This window comes from Miniopterus natalensis, chromosome 10 (genome assembly GCF_054644295.1).
Source record: "Miniopterus natalensis isolate mMinNat1 chromosome 10, mMinNat1.hap1, whole genome shotgun sequence".
Classification (NCBI taxonomy): Eukaryota; Metazoa; Chordata; class Mammalia; order Chiroptera; family Miniopteridae; genus Miniopterus; species Miniopterus natalensis.
In genome coordinates this window covers 30,092,333-30,113,956 of record NC_142090.1, presented here as the reverse complement: position 1 = coordinate 30,113,956, position 21,624 = coordinate 30,092,333, and the positions used below count along the sequence as shown (strand labels likewise).

At 32.7% G+C, this 21,624-nt stretch overlaps 1 protein-coding gene across 1 annotated transcript in view; it reads left to right on the top strand.

The window, feature by feature from the left end:
* Positions 1-21,624, top strand: part of FOXP2 (forkhead box P2) — a 643,835-nt gene that overhangs the window by 577,144 nt on the left and 45,067 nt on the right. Inside the window, exons 9-13 of the mRNA XM_087821061.1 lie at positions 6,226-6,439; positions 8,902-9,006; positions 15,345-15,432; positions 17,059-17,142; positions 21,242-21,443. Of these exons, the coding sequence (XP_087677187.1) occupies positions 6,226-6,439; positions 8,902-9,006; positions 15,345-15,432; positions 17,059-17,142; positions 21,242-21,443 (693 nt within the window). The remainder of the gene's footprint in view (positions 1-6,225; positions 6,440-8,901; positions 9,007-15,344; positions 15,433-17,058; positions 17,143-21,241; positions 21,444-21,624) is intronic.

The window sequence follows — 21,624 nt, the reverse complement described above, 5'->3', positions numbered from 1 at the left end:
AGAACCAGTAATATGAACAATGTGTGACATGCAGAATCATTGTTACCATCGTATTATTCCCTTTCAAATACCAGCAATTCTTCTATTTGTAATTTGGAAGAAAAAATTTTGGGGGGGTATGCTGAAAATCCATCAGTGAGCAGAAGTATAAATGAATATTTATTATAGCAAGTATAAAACTTAGCAAAGTTCCCTGTGAATGCTATTAATATTATGTATAAAAACTAACATAAATTATTAAATACATTGGAAAATATTAAAGTGTGTTGAGTTAACTTTTGAGAAAATGTAAAAATGATAGAAAGATGGAAATTAAATTATATCATAATTCTAATTGTTATCAAATTATTTAATAAGCTAACATGCATAATTTCACTGAGGCCACAAGACCTGTTTGTCACTTCTTTATGTCTTGAAGGGACACTAAAAAATAGAATGTCAGCTTTGCCACATTAAAATTTCTGGGTGATTAAAACTGAGAAATTATTGTTTTGTAATAGAATATCAAACTTTAAAAATACAACTTGTAAAAATTTTAATATTAAAATCATAGGAGTAATTTTTAAAATATCGAATATATTTTTGTATCCCAGAAAATAAATTAAAAATTTTGTGCTATGTTTGCCTTTGGTCTCAGTGTCAGCCAAATAGTGATTTTTAAAATGTGTATTTGGTGCATCCTTCATTAAACATATATTTAAAGGTTAGAGTAGGCCCCTAGTCAAATATAAAACAATAATGTGTTAGGTTTGACACATTACATATGAACAAATAGATCTCTGAAAAATAGCCCAGAGGCTGGAGTAATGGTTGCCTCTGGAGAGAACTGAGGATTCAGAGGTCAGAGCTGGTAAAGAAATTTAATTTTGCAACATACCCTTTTCTGTGATTTAAATATTTTGGCTATGTGTGTATACTAGTTTTTCAAAATGTAAAATTTAATATGAAAAGCAAAAGTACATGATACTATCTCAATAATTTAAATTACTAAATATCAAATTGGTTCAATAAAATATATGGGTGATATAAATATTTTTTACAAAAATTGGTTTTATTACTTCTAATTTTAAGAAACCCTAGAAAATAACCAAGGTACTAGTAAAGAATTGAATTAAAAATTTACAGTAAACTTACTTTTCATCATAATGTATAAAATGTTTTAATTTAATATTGAAATCTAGTTACTAGACATAGAAAACGAAAGAACATTGAAAGAACCTTTTATTTTTGAATGTGAAAGCTGTAAATGTAATTTTTTCCAATAAGTTTCATCATTGAAATTTTAAACCTTTTGTGCCTCAAGGATATATAATCTAGATATGAATTATGAAATTTTAATTAATTCTTAACACAGTGCCTAGTACCTAGTTGTTACTCTACAAACTCTGATTTGAAGATTAAACAATTATTATTTAATTGCTTTATCTATGATATTATATGCAATTTGGTTAGAAGTTTATTTCTTGATTAGTTCAACTCCTGTAAAAACAAACCTTTTAATGCTTATTTGTGGTACTGGTAGTGAATGAGAACAAGCCCAAGTCATCATCAAAAAGTGGAATAGGGTTTCTCAATTTTGTGCGGTCATGAAATTTTTAAATTACATAATTATAAAACTTTTTACCACTAGCATGTATATATCCCTGAAATAAGTTATTAAGGAAAATTGAGTAATCGTCACTTAAGATTTTAAGTTTACTATTATTTTATGATGGTCTAGTCCAGTGATCCCCAGATTATGCTTTCTAGTGTACTAATGTGTTCTGGTCAAGTGAACAACTCTTTTAAGTAATATTCACTGAGGTTTCACTCACTGCAGATATTCAGTGAAGAAAACAGACAAAAATACCTGCCAACAGAAGCTTACATTTTACTGTAGAAGGCAGACAATAAATAAATTAAGTAAAATACATAGTGGTAAGTGCTAAGATGAAAAAATTTTAAGTAAGGATAGGAAGAAATAAAGTAGCAGTAGGAAATGGGAGGAGTTGAACTTGTAGACAGGGTGGCCAGGGGAGAAGTCCTGGGAAGGGGATATGTGAGTAATGACCTAAAAATGTGAGGGAGCTCTGCATGTATTAGCTCTAGAGCAAGTCGCTTAACTTTTCTGTGCCTCAGTGTAGTCATCTCTAAAATAAGGGTAATAATAACAACAACAAAAACAATAGTGGTTTGGGGTATTAGATTAGTTATCATGTATGAAGCACTTAGAGAAGTGACTGGCATGTCAGAAGCACTATATAAGTATCTGTTAAATAAAAAAGAGACAAAAAAAAAAAAAACTAGTAGTGAAGTTGGGGTCAGCGAGACTGTATAAACAGACACTTAGTTTTGAACTTGTAAGCTTTGAGAAATTTGTTATGGTTATAGATAGCCTGCAATCCAAGGAAGAGGGCAGGGCTTAAGATCACTTGATGAATCCTAAGCCTATGCCTGATATTTAATACCAAAATAAATTAGTTCATTGGGTTTTTATTTTCCTCAAATATATTTGTAAAATACTGAGTTAAAAAAGAGACTCAAGTGTTCTTTGTTCCTAGACATCTCAGAACTGTTTTACATGCTAACTAACAAGAATCAGGACACTCCTGAGTGTCTAAGACACAGAGACCACAGACCTCCTAGATCTCTCAGATTGACAGCGTTTAGAAGAGTACTATTCCACAGAACACAGTGTAGGAAATACTGAGCTCGGTATATTACTGCCAGAAAAATAAATTATTTCTTGCAAATCATCAAAACTGCAAAACTCACAAAACTTTTAAAATGGTAGAAAATTGATTGGCTAGTTCCATTTTCATAGTTCTGTAGCTATAAAAAAGAGCCAAACAAATTGTAGAAAGAGAACTTTGTCTCATGAGCAATGTGATAGTTTACCTTCAAAGTTTTCCCCCTCAAATTATCTGCACTTTGGAATCATCTGCGGAGCTTCAAAAACTAGTGATTCCTTGGTCTTACCACTAGAAATTGTGATTTAATGGGTTTGAGCTTGGTCCCGGCATTGGAAATTTTGAAATATCCCCAAGTGATTTTAATATGCAGACACTTTTGAGAACCACTCTTGCTAAACAGGAATTTCTTTTTGATATGATCTATTCTCTGCCCCTTATCCATAATATTTAAAAACAATCTCCTCCTCCTTTTAATTAAGAATCATTATTTTGATAGTGAATGGTTATTTATTCATCAAATGCTTACATGGTTGGTATTCGTTGCCATATCATTGTGACATCATGATGATACCATTAATTTTCAATACAAATGACTAGTATAATGGACATCTGCTTTTAAAAAGTAAGCGGATACTTAGGTTAACTAAATTATTAATAAAATTCAAAAACTAAATATTAATAAAATCTTTCACTGATATAATCGCTAAAAACATCTAAGAATCCTTAGACAAGATATAAATTTTTGTTAGCCACTTAGTCTGTTAGAATCAACTAGTACCACTTATAATTCATAGATATTGGCCTTAGAGAGTAGCAATGCTCATAAATAGCATACCCTTTAAGAGCCAAAGAACTTCCATATGGAAACCAAGATATCTTTAAGAACTGCATGAGTTTGTTAAAATCAATGATATCAATGACTGATTATTGGGCACATAACAGGCACTGTTCTAGGCCCCGGGAATATACCGGTAAAATAAGAAATTCCTATTCTTATAAAGCTTAAATTATAATGGAGGGAGATTGATGTGATGATAAGTTAAAGAAAAAGTAACATAGTTTCAGAGATTGATAAACACTCAAAAGAAAAATAAAGTAGGGTAAGGTCATAGAGAATGATAGAAAGCAGGTTGCAGAGAGGCAGTGGTTGACAGTGTGGTCAAAGATCTCTGGGATGAGGTGATGCTTGAACCATTTAAGTGAAGTGGGGGAGAAAGCCATGAGAACATCCCCAACCAGAGTGGCCCAGGCTATGGGAGCAGCCAGAGCGATAGCCGGTAAGGTAGCAAATGTTTGATACATTCGAGGAGCAGCAGAAGGCTAGTATAACAGAATGAAATGCAGAGAAAGAGATAGATGAGGACAGAGAGGCAGGTGATAAATGCCAGCACCTCATAGGCCACAGTAAGGTGTTTTGTTTATGTTTGTTTGTTTTTCTAAGTGTTCTGGAAAGCCATTGGAGAGTTTTTCTGGGAAGTGCCATGTACCAATTTACGTTTAAAGAGATAAATTTTGGCTGATATATGAAGAGTAACTTACTCGAAGTCAAGGTAAAAGCAGGAAGACAGGAAGCTACAGCAGTGGTCCAGGCGAGAGTTGACTGTGAAGCAGAGAGGTAGTGAGATAGTGGGAGCTTTGATGCAGAAGTCACGTTGATGCTATCACAAAAAAAGATTTACTAATAGAGTTTGGCCTTTAGGGTAAAACATACAGGCAGGTAATCAAAAAGTTACAATTAGCCCTAGTTCAGTGGTTAAAGCGTCAGCATGCGGACTGAAGCGTCCCGGGTTTGATTCCTGGCTGTACCTCGGTTGCAGGCTTGATCCCCAGCCCTAGTTGGGGTGCATGTGGAGGCAACCAATTGATGTGTTTCTCTCACATTGATGTTTCTCTCTCTCTCTCTCCTTTCCCCTCTCTCTCAAAAACAATGGAAAAAATATCCTCAGATGAGGATAAAAATTAAAAAATGATCTTTTAAAAAAAAACTATAGTCAGAAAAGTTTTATAAACCATGGTTGAAGCTAGAATTAAAGCTATAAGTAATGATCGTTATATAGAAATTATTTTGTATGTAATAGAAATACTTTATTAAGCCATTATTTTTTTGTAGAAGAAAAATAATTTTTTTAACAACTTTGGAAATCTGAGTTATCCTATTTTTTCTCAGGCTATGTCTTAAAAATGAGGCTCCAAAATCACCAAAATGGTAACTTTCGGTAAATCTCTGTATTTGAAATAATGATGGGCATAACAACTTAAACTTACCACTGTAATGAGTAATTTGACCAGAATGGTTGGAGCAGTGAGAATTCCTCTGTTACTTTTGTCTACTTACTACTATGTCTAGATCACTGATTCTTCCACTTTCAGGGGAAGAGGTGAGAGGGCTCACTCTCTTCACCATCATATTCTGTTCTTTCCCCACTCTCCCTTGCCTCTTCCACCCTACTTCATTCTCCCATACTTCTTGATCAATCAGCATCACTGTATCATCTGATGTAGATGTTCGTTGGGTTGTGGGAGAGAGGAAGTAGTTTGATTAGCACCTCCATTGTTCTATTAGATGTTGCAGATAAACATAGTAAAAAAAGAACAAAAATTTAGAAGCTACAGGCCATTAGGTTTAAATTGTCCATTAATTCCGAGCTTAGTGATTTAAGGCAACATATTTCACCTATATGAGCCTCCACTTCCTCATCTGTAAAATGTAGTGATTTCTAACTTTAAATGAGGTTAATTGAGATTATGAATGTAATGCACCAGAATATAGTAGATGCTCAATAAACAATATTCTGACTATTATTATTCTCAGTACTATTCCCAAATTGGTAGTCTTTAGCAAATAACTTATGCAAAAGAAAAGCTGTGGTGCTGATGGTGTAAAGTCACTTATTATTGTATATTAATTACGCTGTAACATTAGTTTTATTATTGGCATCAATCCAGTAATAGCACTAATCTCATTATGTGAACTTTACCTTGTGACTCTTTTTGTTTTCTTTCTTTCTTTTAATTTATTTTTATTGTTGAAAGTATTACAGGTATTCCATTTTTTCCCCATTGACCCCCTCCTCTTCACTTCCACACCCTCCCCAGGCCTTCACCCCATTATTATCTGTGTCCACGGATTACACATTTATGCATATAACTTCTTTGGTTAATCTCCCCCCGACCACCACCCTCATTCCCTCTTCCCTCTGAGATAGGACAGTCTGTTGCATGCTTCAATGTCTCTGGGTCTATTTTGTTTGTCAGTTTCTTTTATTCATTAGTTTCTTCTTAAAGAAGACCCTCCAACATTTCATGTAATACTGGTTTGGTGGTGATGAACTCCTTTAGCTTTTTCTTATCTGCGAAGCTCTTTATCTGACCTTCAGTTCTAAATGATAGCTTTGCTGGGTAGGGTAATCTTGGTTGTAGGTTCTTGCTTTTCATCACTTTGAGTGTTTTTTGCCACTCCCTTCAGGCCTGCAAAGTTTCTGTTGAGAAATCAGCTGACAGTCATATGGGTGCTCCCTTGTAGATAACTAATTGCTTTTCTTTCATTTTATAGCTGGCTTAAGTCCTGCTGAGATTCAACAGTTATGGAAAGAAGTAACTGGAGTTCACAATATGGAAGACAATGGCATTAAACATGGAGGGTTAGACCTCACTACTAACAATTCCTCCTTGACTACCTCCTCCACCACTTCCAAAGCATCATCACCAATAACCCATCATTCCATAGTGAATGGACAGTCTTCAGTTCTAAATGCAAGGCGAGACAGGTAAACCTCATGAGATTTATTCTATATTTATGGATCATCAAATTTTACTTTCACCATTGATAAAACTAAAAATTATGATTTGTACTTAACAAAGGGCAAATGTGTAAAACAGTAAATTAAATGAAAACCTTTAGGCTATTTCTCTTACGTATTATTTTTTATTACAAAAAAACAGTTTAAATACTAGCAGTTTTATGGCTTTAGTGGTAATATGCCTGAAAAAAGTTATTTTTAATAACTGCACATAGAATAATTGTGTAGATATATTTTTATGACTAAGATGTTGTGATTAATGTAAATGCCATGAGAACATTGTACCATTTTTTAACCAGTTTCACATGAGCTTGGAAATCAGAAAATATATACATATCTAACATAATGTACTCAATGCTGGTAATTAAAATCAAATATTTATTTTTAATTTATCTTATTGTTGAAAGTATTACAGGTGTATCTTTTCCCCATTGACCCTTTCTACCCCCCCGCCACAGGCCTTTACCACACTGTTGCCTGTGTCCATGGGTTATGCATGTATGTATATAAATTCTTCGGTTAATCTCTCCCCACCCACCCTGCCACCCATCCATCCCCACCTTCCCTCTGAGATTCATCAGTCTGTTCCATACTTCTTCGTAACCAAATCTATTTTGTTCATCAGTTTATTATGTTCTTTAAATTCCACGTATAAGTGAGATCATGTGATATTTGTCTCTCTGCCTGGCTTATTTCTCTTAGCATAATATTCTCCAGGTCCCTCCATACTGTCCCAAAGGTTAAGAGATCCTTCTTTTTTACAGCTGCATAGTATTTATGGAATACTATCCACTCATCTACTGATGAGCTCGGCCTGTTTTCAGATCTTAGCTGTTGTAAGTAATGCTGCTATGAACATAGGTGTGCATAAATTCTTTCTGATTGGTGTTTCAGGTTTCTTAGGATAAATTCCTAGAAGTGGGATCACTCGGTCAAATGGCAATTCAATTTTTAATTTTCTGAGGAAACTCCATAATGTTTTCCATAGTGGCTGCACCAGTCTGCATTCCCACCAGCAGCATACTAGGGTGCCCTATTCTCCACACCCTCGCCAGCACTTGTTGTTTGTTGATTTGTTGATGGTAGTCATTCTGACGTGTGTGAAGTGATACCTCATTGTGGTTTTAATTTGCATTTCTCTGATACTTAGTGACTTTGAGCATTTTTTCATATGTCTCTTGGCCATCTGTATGTCCTCTTTGGAGAAGTGTCTATTCAGATTCTTTGCCCATTTTTTAATTAGATTGTTTTTATGAATTTTAATCAAATTTATTCAAAAAGTTATCACTATACATTTGTTTTTACATATATTCTATCATATTATATATATATGGTAATTATTTGATTTTAATTACCAACATTGAGTACATTATGTTAGATACTTTTTAAAGTTACTGTTTTATTTTAATTGTATAAAGACTGCTTTTGTAAGAGGAGCATCCATGGATTTTTATCCATTTAGTCCCATTTATTTGGGCATGTTGATACCTAATCAAGTCCTTTAAAGTAATTTACATAAAATATATAAGCTAAAATACTGCTCAACATGAAAAGCATCTTTTTAAAAGGTGAAACATAAGTGTAGGATTTCTTAACAAAGTGGCTGAGGCTTGTATGATGTATAGCTATAAAATTCAAATTTAAGTGTAGTGGAATAATAGGGTTCTGTAATATAATATGAATATCTGCCTAGCTGTAACAAATATTCTTTTTCATAAACAAATATTTTTTTCAAAGATATTTAATTAAAGTACAGTTTAAAATAGAATGTTATAATTTGGCAATGTTTCTGGTTGTAATTTGAGTATCATGAAAAAATGTTCTTGTTAGCTTGCATTATTATAAAATGGTATGCCTCTGGATGGTTTCACACTTGTTTTAATTGAGATGAATTTGATGATTATATATTTCAGAAGTTGGTTGATTTCTCTAGGATCCCTCTATCTGATATAATACTCATCAAAGTAGAATTTTTAAAATCAACTCTTACTAGTAGAAATATATATGGCTCACATGTATATATTGACACTTTAAATGTTCCCAATGATCTTCTTTAAAAAGAGCATTTCAAAATCTTATTACTCTCTTAAAAATACAGGTGTTTTTTCCACTTGACCACATATGAATATATATATTTTATTTAGCAATAAATGTTACATTAAGGTCATACAGCAGGATTAGCATATGACACTATATAGTCCTCTTGGTTTTTCATCCTTTATTAACCATCATCTTTGGTTCTATTTCCCATCTAATTGGAACATCATCTAGACTTGGCAGTTGAACTGTTCAGTAAAACGATTAAATTTTTCTGACTGCTCTGAGCTGAATTGACCTGTTTTGACCTGTTTGTCACTGGTTGTAACCTGACAGTCTGCAACGATTATGGTTTTTTGAGATGAATCTGATGGCGTGTTCCTTTGCTACAGTTCGTCACATGAGGAGACTGGAGCCTCTCATACTCTCTATGGCCATGGAGTTTGCAAATGGCCAGGCTGTGAAAGCATTTGTGAAGATTTTGGACAGTTTTTAAAGTAAGTTTTTAACTTTTTTTAAGGGAAAAAGTGGGTTATATAGAAGTTTTAAGGACATTGTTTTAAATAAACAAAATAAAGTTGAGGGAGGAAGGTAAAGGTTCATCTTGAGGCACACTCTAAATTTTCTTTGTGTTTCAACAAGTGGATTAACAAAGTCAGACTAAGAAGTTTAACTGTTCATCTTATCTTTTTATGAGAAAATTTACAAATCATTCAATAGAGGTTTTTGAATAAATGGAAAATATTAGCTTACTATCATAGTATCATTAATAATTGGGAGATATGTTTGCAGGGTTCACTTAAATTTCAATTTTTCAATAAAAATTCAAGTAAAATTATATGAGTCATATTATAAATATATATACATATTAAACATACATACTTTTTAAAATTGCAAACTTAATATTTATTTTAAAAAATGATATTTAAAATATATATTTAACAACAAAAATAAAAAAACTGAAGGTTAATAGGAGCTAAAGTTTTAATATAACTATGTTTTGTCCACACTGACACTTGTTGCCCTCAGTATCATAAAGAAACATACATGGCTGTATATTTGTCTGAGAGAGTATATGGCTTCTCTAGCTTAAAATCAAAACTTGATGTATTCTTAATTTCTTCATACAGTGACAGTTTATTTTGTAATTTTTAAGAGATTCTTTTTCAAAGGAGAATATGCATTTTGCATGACCATTTTCCATGCACAATTCCAGTATACAAGAGTTCTAAACAGACCTACAGTTAGATTTATGGAGATGAGTAACTTCACAGGCTGAGACTCTTATGTTGTCATGGAGCAGCTAACAGGGTGAATGAACTGTTCATGCTTCATCAACAATTAAGTTAATTAGCTCATTTGAAATTGCACTGCTATTTTGCCAGAATGTTGGCAGAAACATCAGAAAGATGTGTTTACAAATGGTAGACTACAGGGTATAGAGCAAAAGCTCCTTAACAGCAAGGTGTAAGTACTTGACATCATAATAACTTTATAACTCAATTACAGTAAGACTTCCACAAGGATTTTTTAAAACCTTTTTTATTCGTGACCAATTAAAAGGAAATCTCCTTCCTATGTTACTATGACTTTTTAAATGTACTGAAATGAATATCTGCACTTCTATTATATCAAAACAGTGGTGAGCTACCATTTCGTTGGGTATGAAACTGACTTGAGTGTTCTAAGCAGAGCTTTTAAAATGTTAGGTAATTTTGCTAATGTTTTCCTGTCTTAGAAAAATAACATTTATTAAAACAAAGACAAAATATCGGAATATTGATTCTTTTAACAACTAATTTTTTCATTTGGATATATTAGTCCTTATCAATATGTTATATAATTTTTTATCATTAAAATTAGAGGACTAATGGTACTATTTCTTCAGTATGGTAATTGAAACTATGGAATCATCCCAATCACCATACATTTTATTGCTTCAAATTGTTCTTTCTGACAAAATTCAAAATAAATCTTTAAGAAAATAGCATATTTTTTCTTCAGGATGATTTCCTTTATAGCATATGAAAAGGAACATTTTTATTCATTTTAAATACTTATATGTATTTTTATTACAAACAAGAAGATGAATAGGAATCTTCATTTTACCCTTCATGGTTCTTTTTTATAATCATGCTAGTATTTTTTTAAACTGAAGAGTTATAAGTAAGAAAGAATTTTCTTTCAATTAAATATCAATTTTGGTTCCAAAGACTGATCATTTTTCCAACCCATTAAATTTCTAGGGATGACAGAACAAATGACAGTAGACTTTAAGGCCTTTTTTGTTAGTTTATTTTTTACTATGTGCTTTAAATTCCCTAACTCAAAAATCTGTGATAATTTCTGTTAATAAAGCTAATGCCAGTATACTGTACTAAAATGAAATATTAATAAGACCTATTTCCATACTGGTATTGTGTTTTTCTTAAAATGTATGTGAAATTTTAGGAGGAATAAAATAATAATTTTATTAAATTAATTTCAGTTTATTTAGTGTCTGTGTGGAAAATGAAATGAAGACGGCATCACCACTAATACAGATTTTCTTGGAAAGATTTTGTTTTTCTTTTGTAATAATGGAGGGAATTCAGAATCTTGGAACAAAAATTTGTCAGACAAGTCAAAAAACTATGAAAGGTTTTTAGCTCTCAGTTTTCTTGTTTATCCATTCTTTGGAAATTTTATAGCCAGTGTTTATTATAAAAGGTTTATTTTTTAATTTAGGTTTTTGTTTTTTGAGAAAATGATATGACATTGTTATTTCTAAACTGCACTAGAAATAAACCATATAGCTTGAATTTTACTTTGGTTTCAGACAACTTATTCATTGGTTTAAAGTCAACTAATCAATCTATTATTACTATTTAGCCTATATATATTAAATAACAAATGAAAGTAGAAGTTATATTGAGTGCCAAATTCCATTTCTTATATTACATTCCCAAATTGATATAATCTCCCACTGTTTTTGCTCAGCACCAAATGAAAAGCCACCAGAGGACAAGTTGCATGCACACACACAGACACACACACACACACACACACACACACACACACACATAAATTCTTAGTTATATATGTATATATTTACATATATGACTTTAATATTCAATTGAAACATTTTCTTTTGAATAAAAAACTTTAACATTAAGTTAGAAACTGTTATTTGTAACAGCCAAATAAGAACAGAAAATAAAAAATGAAGAATGTTCAGCCTAAAAAGGTGTTTAGGAAAAGTTTTGAATGTTTCTGTAAAGTAGGTATGACAGAAGCTTATCACTTTTTTGACCAATAATTGAAGATCTCACTAGATCACTAATACCATGTAATCTTAGTTCTTCATTACTGTCTTATAAATGCCAAAGTGTAATAACATCTGACAAAATTTGTGTAGTTTGGCTGCAAAATTAATTATCATTCCACTGGACCTAAGTCAGCTTGAATGTAAATGGGTTGACTTTTAGAGCTTAAAGCAAAAGGTTTACGATATAACATTCCAGTTAGCAGACAAGTGTTCCTGAACTTGCATGCGCAGATGCCAGCAAACAAGACATGGCCTGAGAGACAAAGATGGATATACTCTCTTTGAAGAAGGACAGAATGGTTAGTGTCCATAAAAATACCAGTCTGTTAAAGAGTAATTAGTTGATAATAAATTAATTAGGTTTATTTACAAAGACTAAATTTTATGTCTTGACACTTTATAAAGAGCAACTGAAAAAGTAGTGGAAATAGTTTATTTAATGGGAAATATGTTGTCTTTTTTTCTGGTAGCTGACTTAAAATTATGCTTTTGCTTAGTGTGTATTGTTGATTTCTTTGTCTTTGACTAGGCAGCATGGCTACAAAATTATGACCTCAAGAAAGCATTCTTTGAACTTGTCAGAATGTTGTTTCTTTTGGTGACAGTGCCCCAATCTCTCAAAACTAAGGCATCTCACATAATCAGCTAAATGAATAGTGACAGCTAACATTTTGTATTTAAACTCCTGTCAGTGTTTAAACGTAAAAAGCTTGATGCAAAATAAATCAAACACCAGTGATCTGCAAGTGAAACATTTTGTTAAAAAGTCTGACATAGTTGGATTAAATCTGATATCTTTTTAGTTTGTAAAATATTATAACTTTAAATGAATTTGAAAAATCTAGAGTTTAAAATTGAATTGCTAATCTAGGGTGTATATAATTGAAGTTACCATATGCATTCATAACCTTAAAAGCTTCGTTAAAGAGAATTGTGCATTAAATAAATTGGAAGGATCCTTTCCTATTTTTCATCTTTCTGAAATGCTTGCTTAACTGTTTTCAGAAAGAATTTGACTGCCTATTTACATTTGTTTATAGTCCACACTACCTACCTAGCACACAGATTCAATGTAGTTTTGAAAGAACTTCAGACCACATCGTTTATTCCATTTTGAAAACAAAAATCAATATACCTATAAAGTGACCTATAAATTAGAGCTGGCTCACACAATGTTTGTTCAGTGCTGCCTTTCTGAATGCACCCTTTGCATTTTATCTTCACCTCTGTGTTTGAACTGCAGTCTCGGTAAGAAGCTCATTAGGGGACATTAGGGACTGGAGCTAACCAGAATTCCAGAGCTTGCTTTGCTCTTATTAATGCATAGTAGAGTAGAATGCATTTAAATATTTCATAGACATTCAGTAATTTGTGTGTAATCGTCTTGTTAGCAGACCAGTAGAAGTAGAACAGGCCTGTGAAATGGTGTTAGTGATTGCATGGGTAATTTACAGACCTTTGCCATCAAAAAGATTATTATTGTTGGCTAGTATGAGGCTGTGAAATAGAACTACCGATAAGTAAAAAAAAAGAAACTTAATAAAGGTTTTGTAACAAGCATCTTCAGGGATAACAACCCTACTTGGTCATTTTGAAGCAGCTATAATTTATGACTTAGGCAATATATCAAATGCATAAGATAGTATTATGGAGCATTCATATGAAAAGGGTATTTGCAACATTAGTTCCAACTTCCTGCAAGGGACATGATTAAATGATTAATGAAATGTCCCTTTGCATATGCATTTTGAAACAGCAATTAGGCACTGACTGAGAAAAATCCACCAATCCTCTCATTTTTCAGTATTATCTCATTCTTGATTTATAAATCATAGAGAATTTTTGAACAGCAATATATAGTACCTGACATAGTTATAAAAACATAAAAGAGAATAATTTGGGCACAAAATAGTCACGAATACATACATTCATAATTTAATGTTAATATTCAGCCTATTTATTTAGTCTTATTACATTGTATTTATATCCAACACTATATCTGTACTTTGATTGGCATAATTAAGTAGGGAGAATGAATAGGCACTATTATTTTACATATCACTGGTAAACAATAGCAACGAAAGGAGAAGGGAGATGTGGCAGAGGTATGTATGTGTTTTTCAAGTTCTCAGTAATCCACTGGAGGCTGTTCTATAAATGATCATTGAAGGGCTGCAAGCTAGCCTATAATTACAGGAAAGAAAGTGGCAGCTCTGGCATTTCATAACTATGTGTCCTCGAAAAGTGCTTTGTGAGTTTGTCACCAATGATAATTTAGATAGAGGCTCATTACTGAACATCACAACACTTTAAAAACCTTTTGCCTTCATACAGGAGAATAAAGGACTATTTTAATGGCAAGGTTCTTTTGTGTCTCACTGAAAAATTCAATCAAGACAAAACCTCATTGACTATTATTGTAGTCTATAGCTTCTAGTATAATAAAAGCTGTATAGATAAATTGAATAGGTTTCCAAGACCCAAGTATATAATGCAAACATTTTGTACATTTTTTCATTCTTTAACTATAGCATAATTATCACTAAAAAGTATATAAGTGTAAAAAAACCTTTTTAAAGATGATTTTATGCAAAAATAAACATGTTATACTGCATATATCTTTTCTTGTGAAGCTATTTATTCTACTTACCTTGTTCCATTTACACCCTAGTCTTTGTGTACAGCTAAGGCATTTAAAAAATATTCATCATTTATACTGATTGGGGAATAGATATATACATGTGTTCTCCAAGAGTTCATAGTGAAAAAACCAATAAGAAAATACAATATTAAACCTTAAAAGTACAATTACCATTGTAGTACACTCATAGAAAATTATCTCATTGTTCATTAAAATTTTGTTGAAAAACAATTTCTAAAGGCCTCGTTAATTAGGAATTAATGACACTTTACATCATAAGCTAACCTCCAGTTTAATATTTTATGCCTCCTTTCCAGAAAGAAAGTGAATTTTAGTTTTTGTTACAATTAGGTTCATAACAGAACTGAGCAGAGTTGAGCTTAGGGCAGGCAGGTATAGTGGAAGTGCCTCTCTTGCAGTCTAACCACACATCTCATACTTGACTTGATACAACTCACAATTGTAATCCAAGGTTTCCCTTCAACAAGAATTACAATTGTGACAAGATACATGGAAGTTTGTTGTTACGATCAGTGAGGAAGTATTAAAATGAACTTGTTTAATTTTTCAAGGGAAGAGGCAAAACAGAACAAAGATTTCTAATTGCTGAAACTAGGTCTACTAACAAATAAACCTACTTCTTTATAAATTAGTTCTTTCTCAGAAACACCATCTTAATTCTTCTATATATGTGTTACATGTATATCTGTCTGTATATTTTTCTTCATTATTTTTTTTAATAAACTTTTTTTCTATATAACTTCAAGGTGTTTCTTTTCCCCACTGTGAAGGAAAACATGACTTCAGTGTAATGCTTTTGAAGTGTAGCATATACCACTAAGATACACATTGCTTAACATTCTGTTTTGTGTCTTGTGTTTGTTTAGGCACCTTAACAATGAACATGCTTTGGATGACCGAAGCACTGCCCAGTGTCGAGTCCAAATGCAGGTGGTCCAACAGTTAGAAATACAGGTTTGTCAAATGCTAACTTAATGGACTCCTTTCTCATATTTCTGGTAGGTTAAATTGAGTACTAGGCAAATTCTGAGTCTTCTAATACAATGCTTAATAGAAATACATGGAATATTAGATTGGTTGTAATGATGGCAATGATTGATAATTCAGGATGGATTAATATAGTTTAATGTACTTATCACTTAGACATATAACCTGTAGATTACATCATCTACATTTCGATATCCAAAAAGAGTCAAATCTAAGTTTTCCCCGATAGTGGTTATACAAAACACCTCAATTAGATATGATTTTATTGCTGAGACAGTTTTTACATGAACTAATCATGATTTTTTTCCATTAGATTTTATAGTATAGCAAAAATCTTTATAGCATGATGCCTGTAGTATATTACCCTGAGAAAAACTTTTCCCTTTTCTACCTTTGGTGTATTTTTAATTAAAGAACTTGCAAAAAACATTGGAAAATAATTTTAAGACTTCTCTGTACTGGAATAATGGCTGAAAATCATTTATAATATCACAGATGGTAGTATATGTATTGTATCAAGTGCTGCCAATTTAAAACATTTTAGTTAATATTGAAACAGAATTTGGCCAAAAATAAACAGAACTCATGATACTGATCAGAAAGCAATATTTATCACCATATCATTCTTATTATGTTTTTTTACTATCCTTTAAAGCTTCTGCTAGTGTTTCAACTTAAAGATTATTTTTTTCTCAATCAAACCAACACTTTGTGTTATTTAAACATATAATTTCTTTTTCTTCACACTTTACTACATCTTGAATTGTTTTAAATCCATCATGTTATAGCTTTTTCCCAGAGAGCTGTTGAAAATATTTTATTTTGACTTGTAAAATGATCAAGAACGCATTAAAAAGCATAATTACTGATGTAGTTTCAAAAAGCTTTTTGTAAACTTGTTTACCATTTATAAAAGGTGGAGTAAAACATAAAAGTTCAGCAATGAAGATGATGACAGTCTGCAGTGTGACCAATTATGCCTTTTTTTTTTCTTCTGTGTCTGACTGATAGAAAAGTAAGGTCCATCACTTGTAATGAGACCCAGTGCAAGTATAGATGCCGACTTCATGGCAGAGTTCAACGTTTCACACTGCCTGGTCTCTGTCACTCTATCGAATTAGATTGATGATGGCAGATCGGAGGGGGCACTAACTGGACCTCAGTGGGAATGCGTGAAGTGTGTAGACAATCCTGGCAGGCACTTCGCTTTGAGAACCCTTCACCCCTTCACAGCTGTTGGCACTAGTCCATTGCTAACAGTGTCCACAGGACTTTAAAGAGACACCATGGGCCTTCTAATTTATGGTTTCAGTAACTTGTTACTGTCAAAGCAACTGTGACCTCAATTCTCTTATTGACAAAAAGATGAAGTGTTATTTGTTTTCTTTGACCTTTTAACATAAGGAAAGCTATACAAGTCTTTCCCCCATTCATAGCTAAAGTTTCATTTCCTCCCAGATAAGTTCCTACTGACAGACTTTTATATGCAGGAATCATTACTCTGAGACAAGCTCAATGATAAGATGTATCACTGCAATAAAATTGCTGTATCAGTCATTTCTAAAATGCTTTGATCTCACTCTTTCTTAACAGCTTTCTAAAGAACGTGAACGTCTTCAAGCAATGATGACCCACTTGCACATGCGACCCTCAGAACCCAAACCATCTCCCAAACCTGTAAGTGCATATTGCTTTATAAACAGTAAATAGCTCTACTGATGTAACAGAGTAAGAAAATGAACAATTTAGTGACAGCTAGAAAACAATGAGTGTGATGAAAAATATGGCAAAAAAATGAAAGTAAAATGCACTCGCTTGTCAAATTGTACGTTTCTTTTAAAGTAATGCTATCTTTTACAAAATCTATCCAATTTACACCATGGGTGATGCTAAACAAAGTACACCTATCAATGCACAAGTCATTGCTTGAAGCTGAAACAAGAGAATATCTTTCTGTGATAGGTTTACAGATATTAAAAAGGAAACCCACTTTGAGAAACCTGAAAAGCAGGAACAGTACAAATCACAAATAAAAAGGTATATGGCACGCTAAAGAGGACTTAGATCAATCATAAGATACATACAAATAGATTTTTTTTAATCAAATATTTTCTCAAAAATGTCATAGTATTTTTATAATCGATTTTCTCCTATTTCTTTGGTTGTTATTTCAGTTAAGCTGTATTTCACATATTGAAATGTTTGACTAGATAGTACACATATTGTTAATTTAGAGAGCTTATAACAAAGGAAAATGGGTGATTATAGAAAATAACTGCAGTTTCCCTCAAAAATATATAAAATTGAAGTGCAATCTGATAATGTCAGGTACACGGACTGTTGAAAAGAATATACTTTATCTCAGCAAATGTTTGTGCAGAAACTTAGAGTAATCAACTGAGTAACTCTAGTTTAATGAAAGTTTGTGGGAATATGTTTTGATAAGTCTCCTGTACAGCCTGATGATTAATGATTACCAGCTTTGCCTTTCCCTCCATTTCTTTAGGAAAAAAAGATAATTTGGTTTTGTAGTAGGAGAAAAGATAAAATAAGAATTATATTGTATGAGTTTCCTCCTAGTATCAATGATATCACTCATTAATTAATATTATTCAAAATTTGCTTTTTGCATGATGAATACATTTATTTAAACTCTGCTAAGGTATTTACACTAAGATATTATAGTTTTTTCTTTGTATTGCATTTAAGTGTAGGGTACTGTAAACACATTTTTAATAGAAAAAAAAGAGAAATGTATCTTTTGAATCTGACATATTACTTTTTCAAACCCTATAACCTCTAAATTGTTAATTAAAAAAATAAACTTTTGAAAATTGTGTTGACCCTATACTTATGAATTTTTTCAATATTTTTTTTCCCTCATTGCTTCTATAGTATAATGTAGATAACTGCAAAACAGAATAATTGTCTCATAAATCCATCAGGAATCTGTAGCTTTTTCTTTTTCAATTAATTATTCTATCTGTACTTTTTAAAAAACTCTAGCAGCATGGTTACATCTACACTAATAAAGAATTTTCAGCCTATAATCCACAACAGAACCTGAATGAATAATGTAATTGAAGTATTACATTACATAAACCACACATGAAAGAATTGCTAATTGCGTTTGATGGTGGGCAATTAATATAGAATCTTAGATGAGTGATTTAAAATGAAACCACAGTTTAAAGTTCCCTTTGGAACTAGTGATATCTGAAATGAGCAACTGCACTACAGGCCTCAAATTGGTTTCAAAGAAGAGTGGTCAATACACACACACACACATATACACTTAAAAATACCCTAAAGTTTATACACTGTACAAAAAGAGCTTCAAAATTGATATAATAGTAGATATTTATGGCCTTGTGTGCCGTGGCTCAGTTGAGACGGCCCACACATTTGATAAATATTAATAGCATGAATTTATTACCAAAGAGAAATGAGCTCTGTTGGTTCATCACTGCACCCTTAACAGCTATCAGTACATGCACACAAGGTGCAACCGCACTGTCTATTATATGACCCCATTTACTCTCTGAATGGTACTTCATTAAATGGTACCTTTTGGCCATGCTATGGATGGATGAAAATCAAAGTTATCAAGGCTGCGAGTCCTGAATAATGAGTTTCACCCAACCTTGACTATATTCTGATGAGCTGATGTGGCTAAGTGCTGATCCTGGCTTTTACATGCTTCCTTTTAGTTAATAATAAATTCTATTTTATCAGTTTGTGATTGCATGCTTACAAACATGGTATGCTTATTATTGCAGGATGGCAGGGTAAGTTACCATAACATTGTAAACATGAGTAGTTTGCATAGAAAAATATGTATTTCTCCTGTTTTGATAACTTTTACTGTGTTCACAAAATGTTCAGTGTCCTGTCAAGTATTCATCAAGATAAATATTTCCTTGATTTGCAATGTTGGCATTTTTTCTGGCCTCTGAATGTGCCATTTTATTCTGGTTTATGATTTCTAAAAGTGCATATGTAACCATTTAGAACTGAGTTTGTTATGTATGGAGAAGTGCTTTGTTTTTCTGTTTTCTTTTTATAATTTTAACAAACAGTATGCAATGCTGATGATATGATCTAAATCATTACTAATTATACATTCTAGTGTTGATTTTAAAAATATAAAGTATCATTTGCAACATCACACACATAGATGCATGTGCATCTTCCCGTATTTCTGAAACTATGTAGAGGTACTTTTGTACATCCTGAGGAAACTTACACCAGTGGCTTGTAAATGTATTAAATGCAGCATTTAGTAGCATTATCTCAGCTTTTATTTATGTATGTAACAAAGAATTCCCAGCCCAGTCTGCTGGCTTAGAGTGCGAACAGAATAACAGTTTGTGGTTTATTGGGAACAGATGCACTTGGGGATGCCTTGAGGGTGCCAGTCGTTATTATTAGACTGCTAATGTGATTCTTCTGGCTGCTGCCCAAGAAAGAAGAACAATTAGCTGGCATATGTTAATTTTTGTTTCCCTAACAAATCTCTCTACTGACTAAATGTGTAAAACAAATCCACAAAGAAAGATCAATCAATGCTGTACACATCATTTTCCCCCCATTAAAAAAAGGTTTATCTTAAGAAGTGTATTTGGGATTTGAAAAGGCAGGTGTTACTAAATTATATATAAAAGCTGAATATTCTCTATTTAGCCACTAAGCAGTTACTTCATAGAGAAGCAGAACAATTAGAACTAGTGTTCTTGCTTGGTTGCATAGATTACTGCATAAAATGAAAGGTCAGTAGATTACCTCTTATGAATATCATTTACATATATGGCAGAAATCTTTTTATGTGCTGCCCTACATAAAAAGTTTGCTAATTGGATGCTATTTATGACAAAGGTGTGTAGTAAATATGACAGAGATTATGTGAGTTTTTGATAATGAAGAACAGGGCCTTTCTGAGGCACGTAATGAAGGGCGCACTGTTAAACAGCTTGCATACATTCTCACCTTTTTCCTTTTTTCTACCCTGACACCCACTTTCCAGGGTACATCAGCCTTAAGTGACACTGTAATCATAAATTGAAAATGATACTTCCAGAGGAATTGGCAAACTTGACATTTCATTATATTTGTTAACACATGCCACAAATGATTGTTAGTGAGGAAATTCTATTTCCCTCTCTCCATCTCCAATCAGATTTAATTTGAAAATTTTCAGCCTCCTCCGGCTAATTTGCAATTAAGACAATTTTGTTTGAATATGTAGTAATGTCATTACCATTCCACCAAATTAGCAAGGAGACTAAAGGTCAGTGTAAAATTTTCCAGCTGGCTGGAGCCTCTCAGCTGAGATTTGGGACTATGGGGGAAAAAAAAAATTCTGGCAGCAACAGAATAGCAACTTATTTTAAGTGCTATTGGTTGAAAACATTGCATCCTTCATTATTGCTGTTGTTGCTTCACTGGGGGCTAAGCCTGTTTAACAGCAGGGGCAGTCAATAATTGGCAACTGGCTTTTATTTAAGGAAATATACTTTCCCTGAAGTCTAGTAGGACAAGAAGGAGTTAGTCCTAAGTAACATTGCCATAGATTATTAGATAACCTCTAACAGCATCCTCTAATTAGAGTTCTTATGATACAATTTCATCCTATAATTAGTTGAGATTGGCTGCTTCATTTTGCAGCTTATTAGTGGCAACACAGCTGTAGAAGTGAATCCACTCTCATTTGTCAAACCTTTTTAAGTCTTTTTTCTTGTCTCTACCTTTTCCCTGCCCATCTCTTGGGCCTTTGCAGCTAAATCTGGTGTCTAGTGTCACCATGTCGAAGAACATGTTGGAGACATCCCCACAGAGCTTACCTCAAACCCCTACCACACCAACGGCCCCAGTCACCCCGATTACCCAGGGACCCTCAGTAATCACCCCAGCCAGTGTGCCCAATGTGGGAGCCATACGAAGGCGACATTCAGACAAATACAACATTCCCATGTCATCAGGTAGGATATATTAATGCTCAGTAGAGCTCTTTTACTTTGGGAGAGGAAAACTGTAGCTGAAGCAACTGGAGTCATTCCAGAGCACATGGAAACTCGAGTCATGATTTATGGAGTGATAATTGTTTTATTCCTGGTAAATGTGGATAGGAGTGATTCCCTAAGCACATTATGATGAATTGTT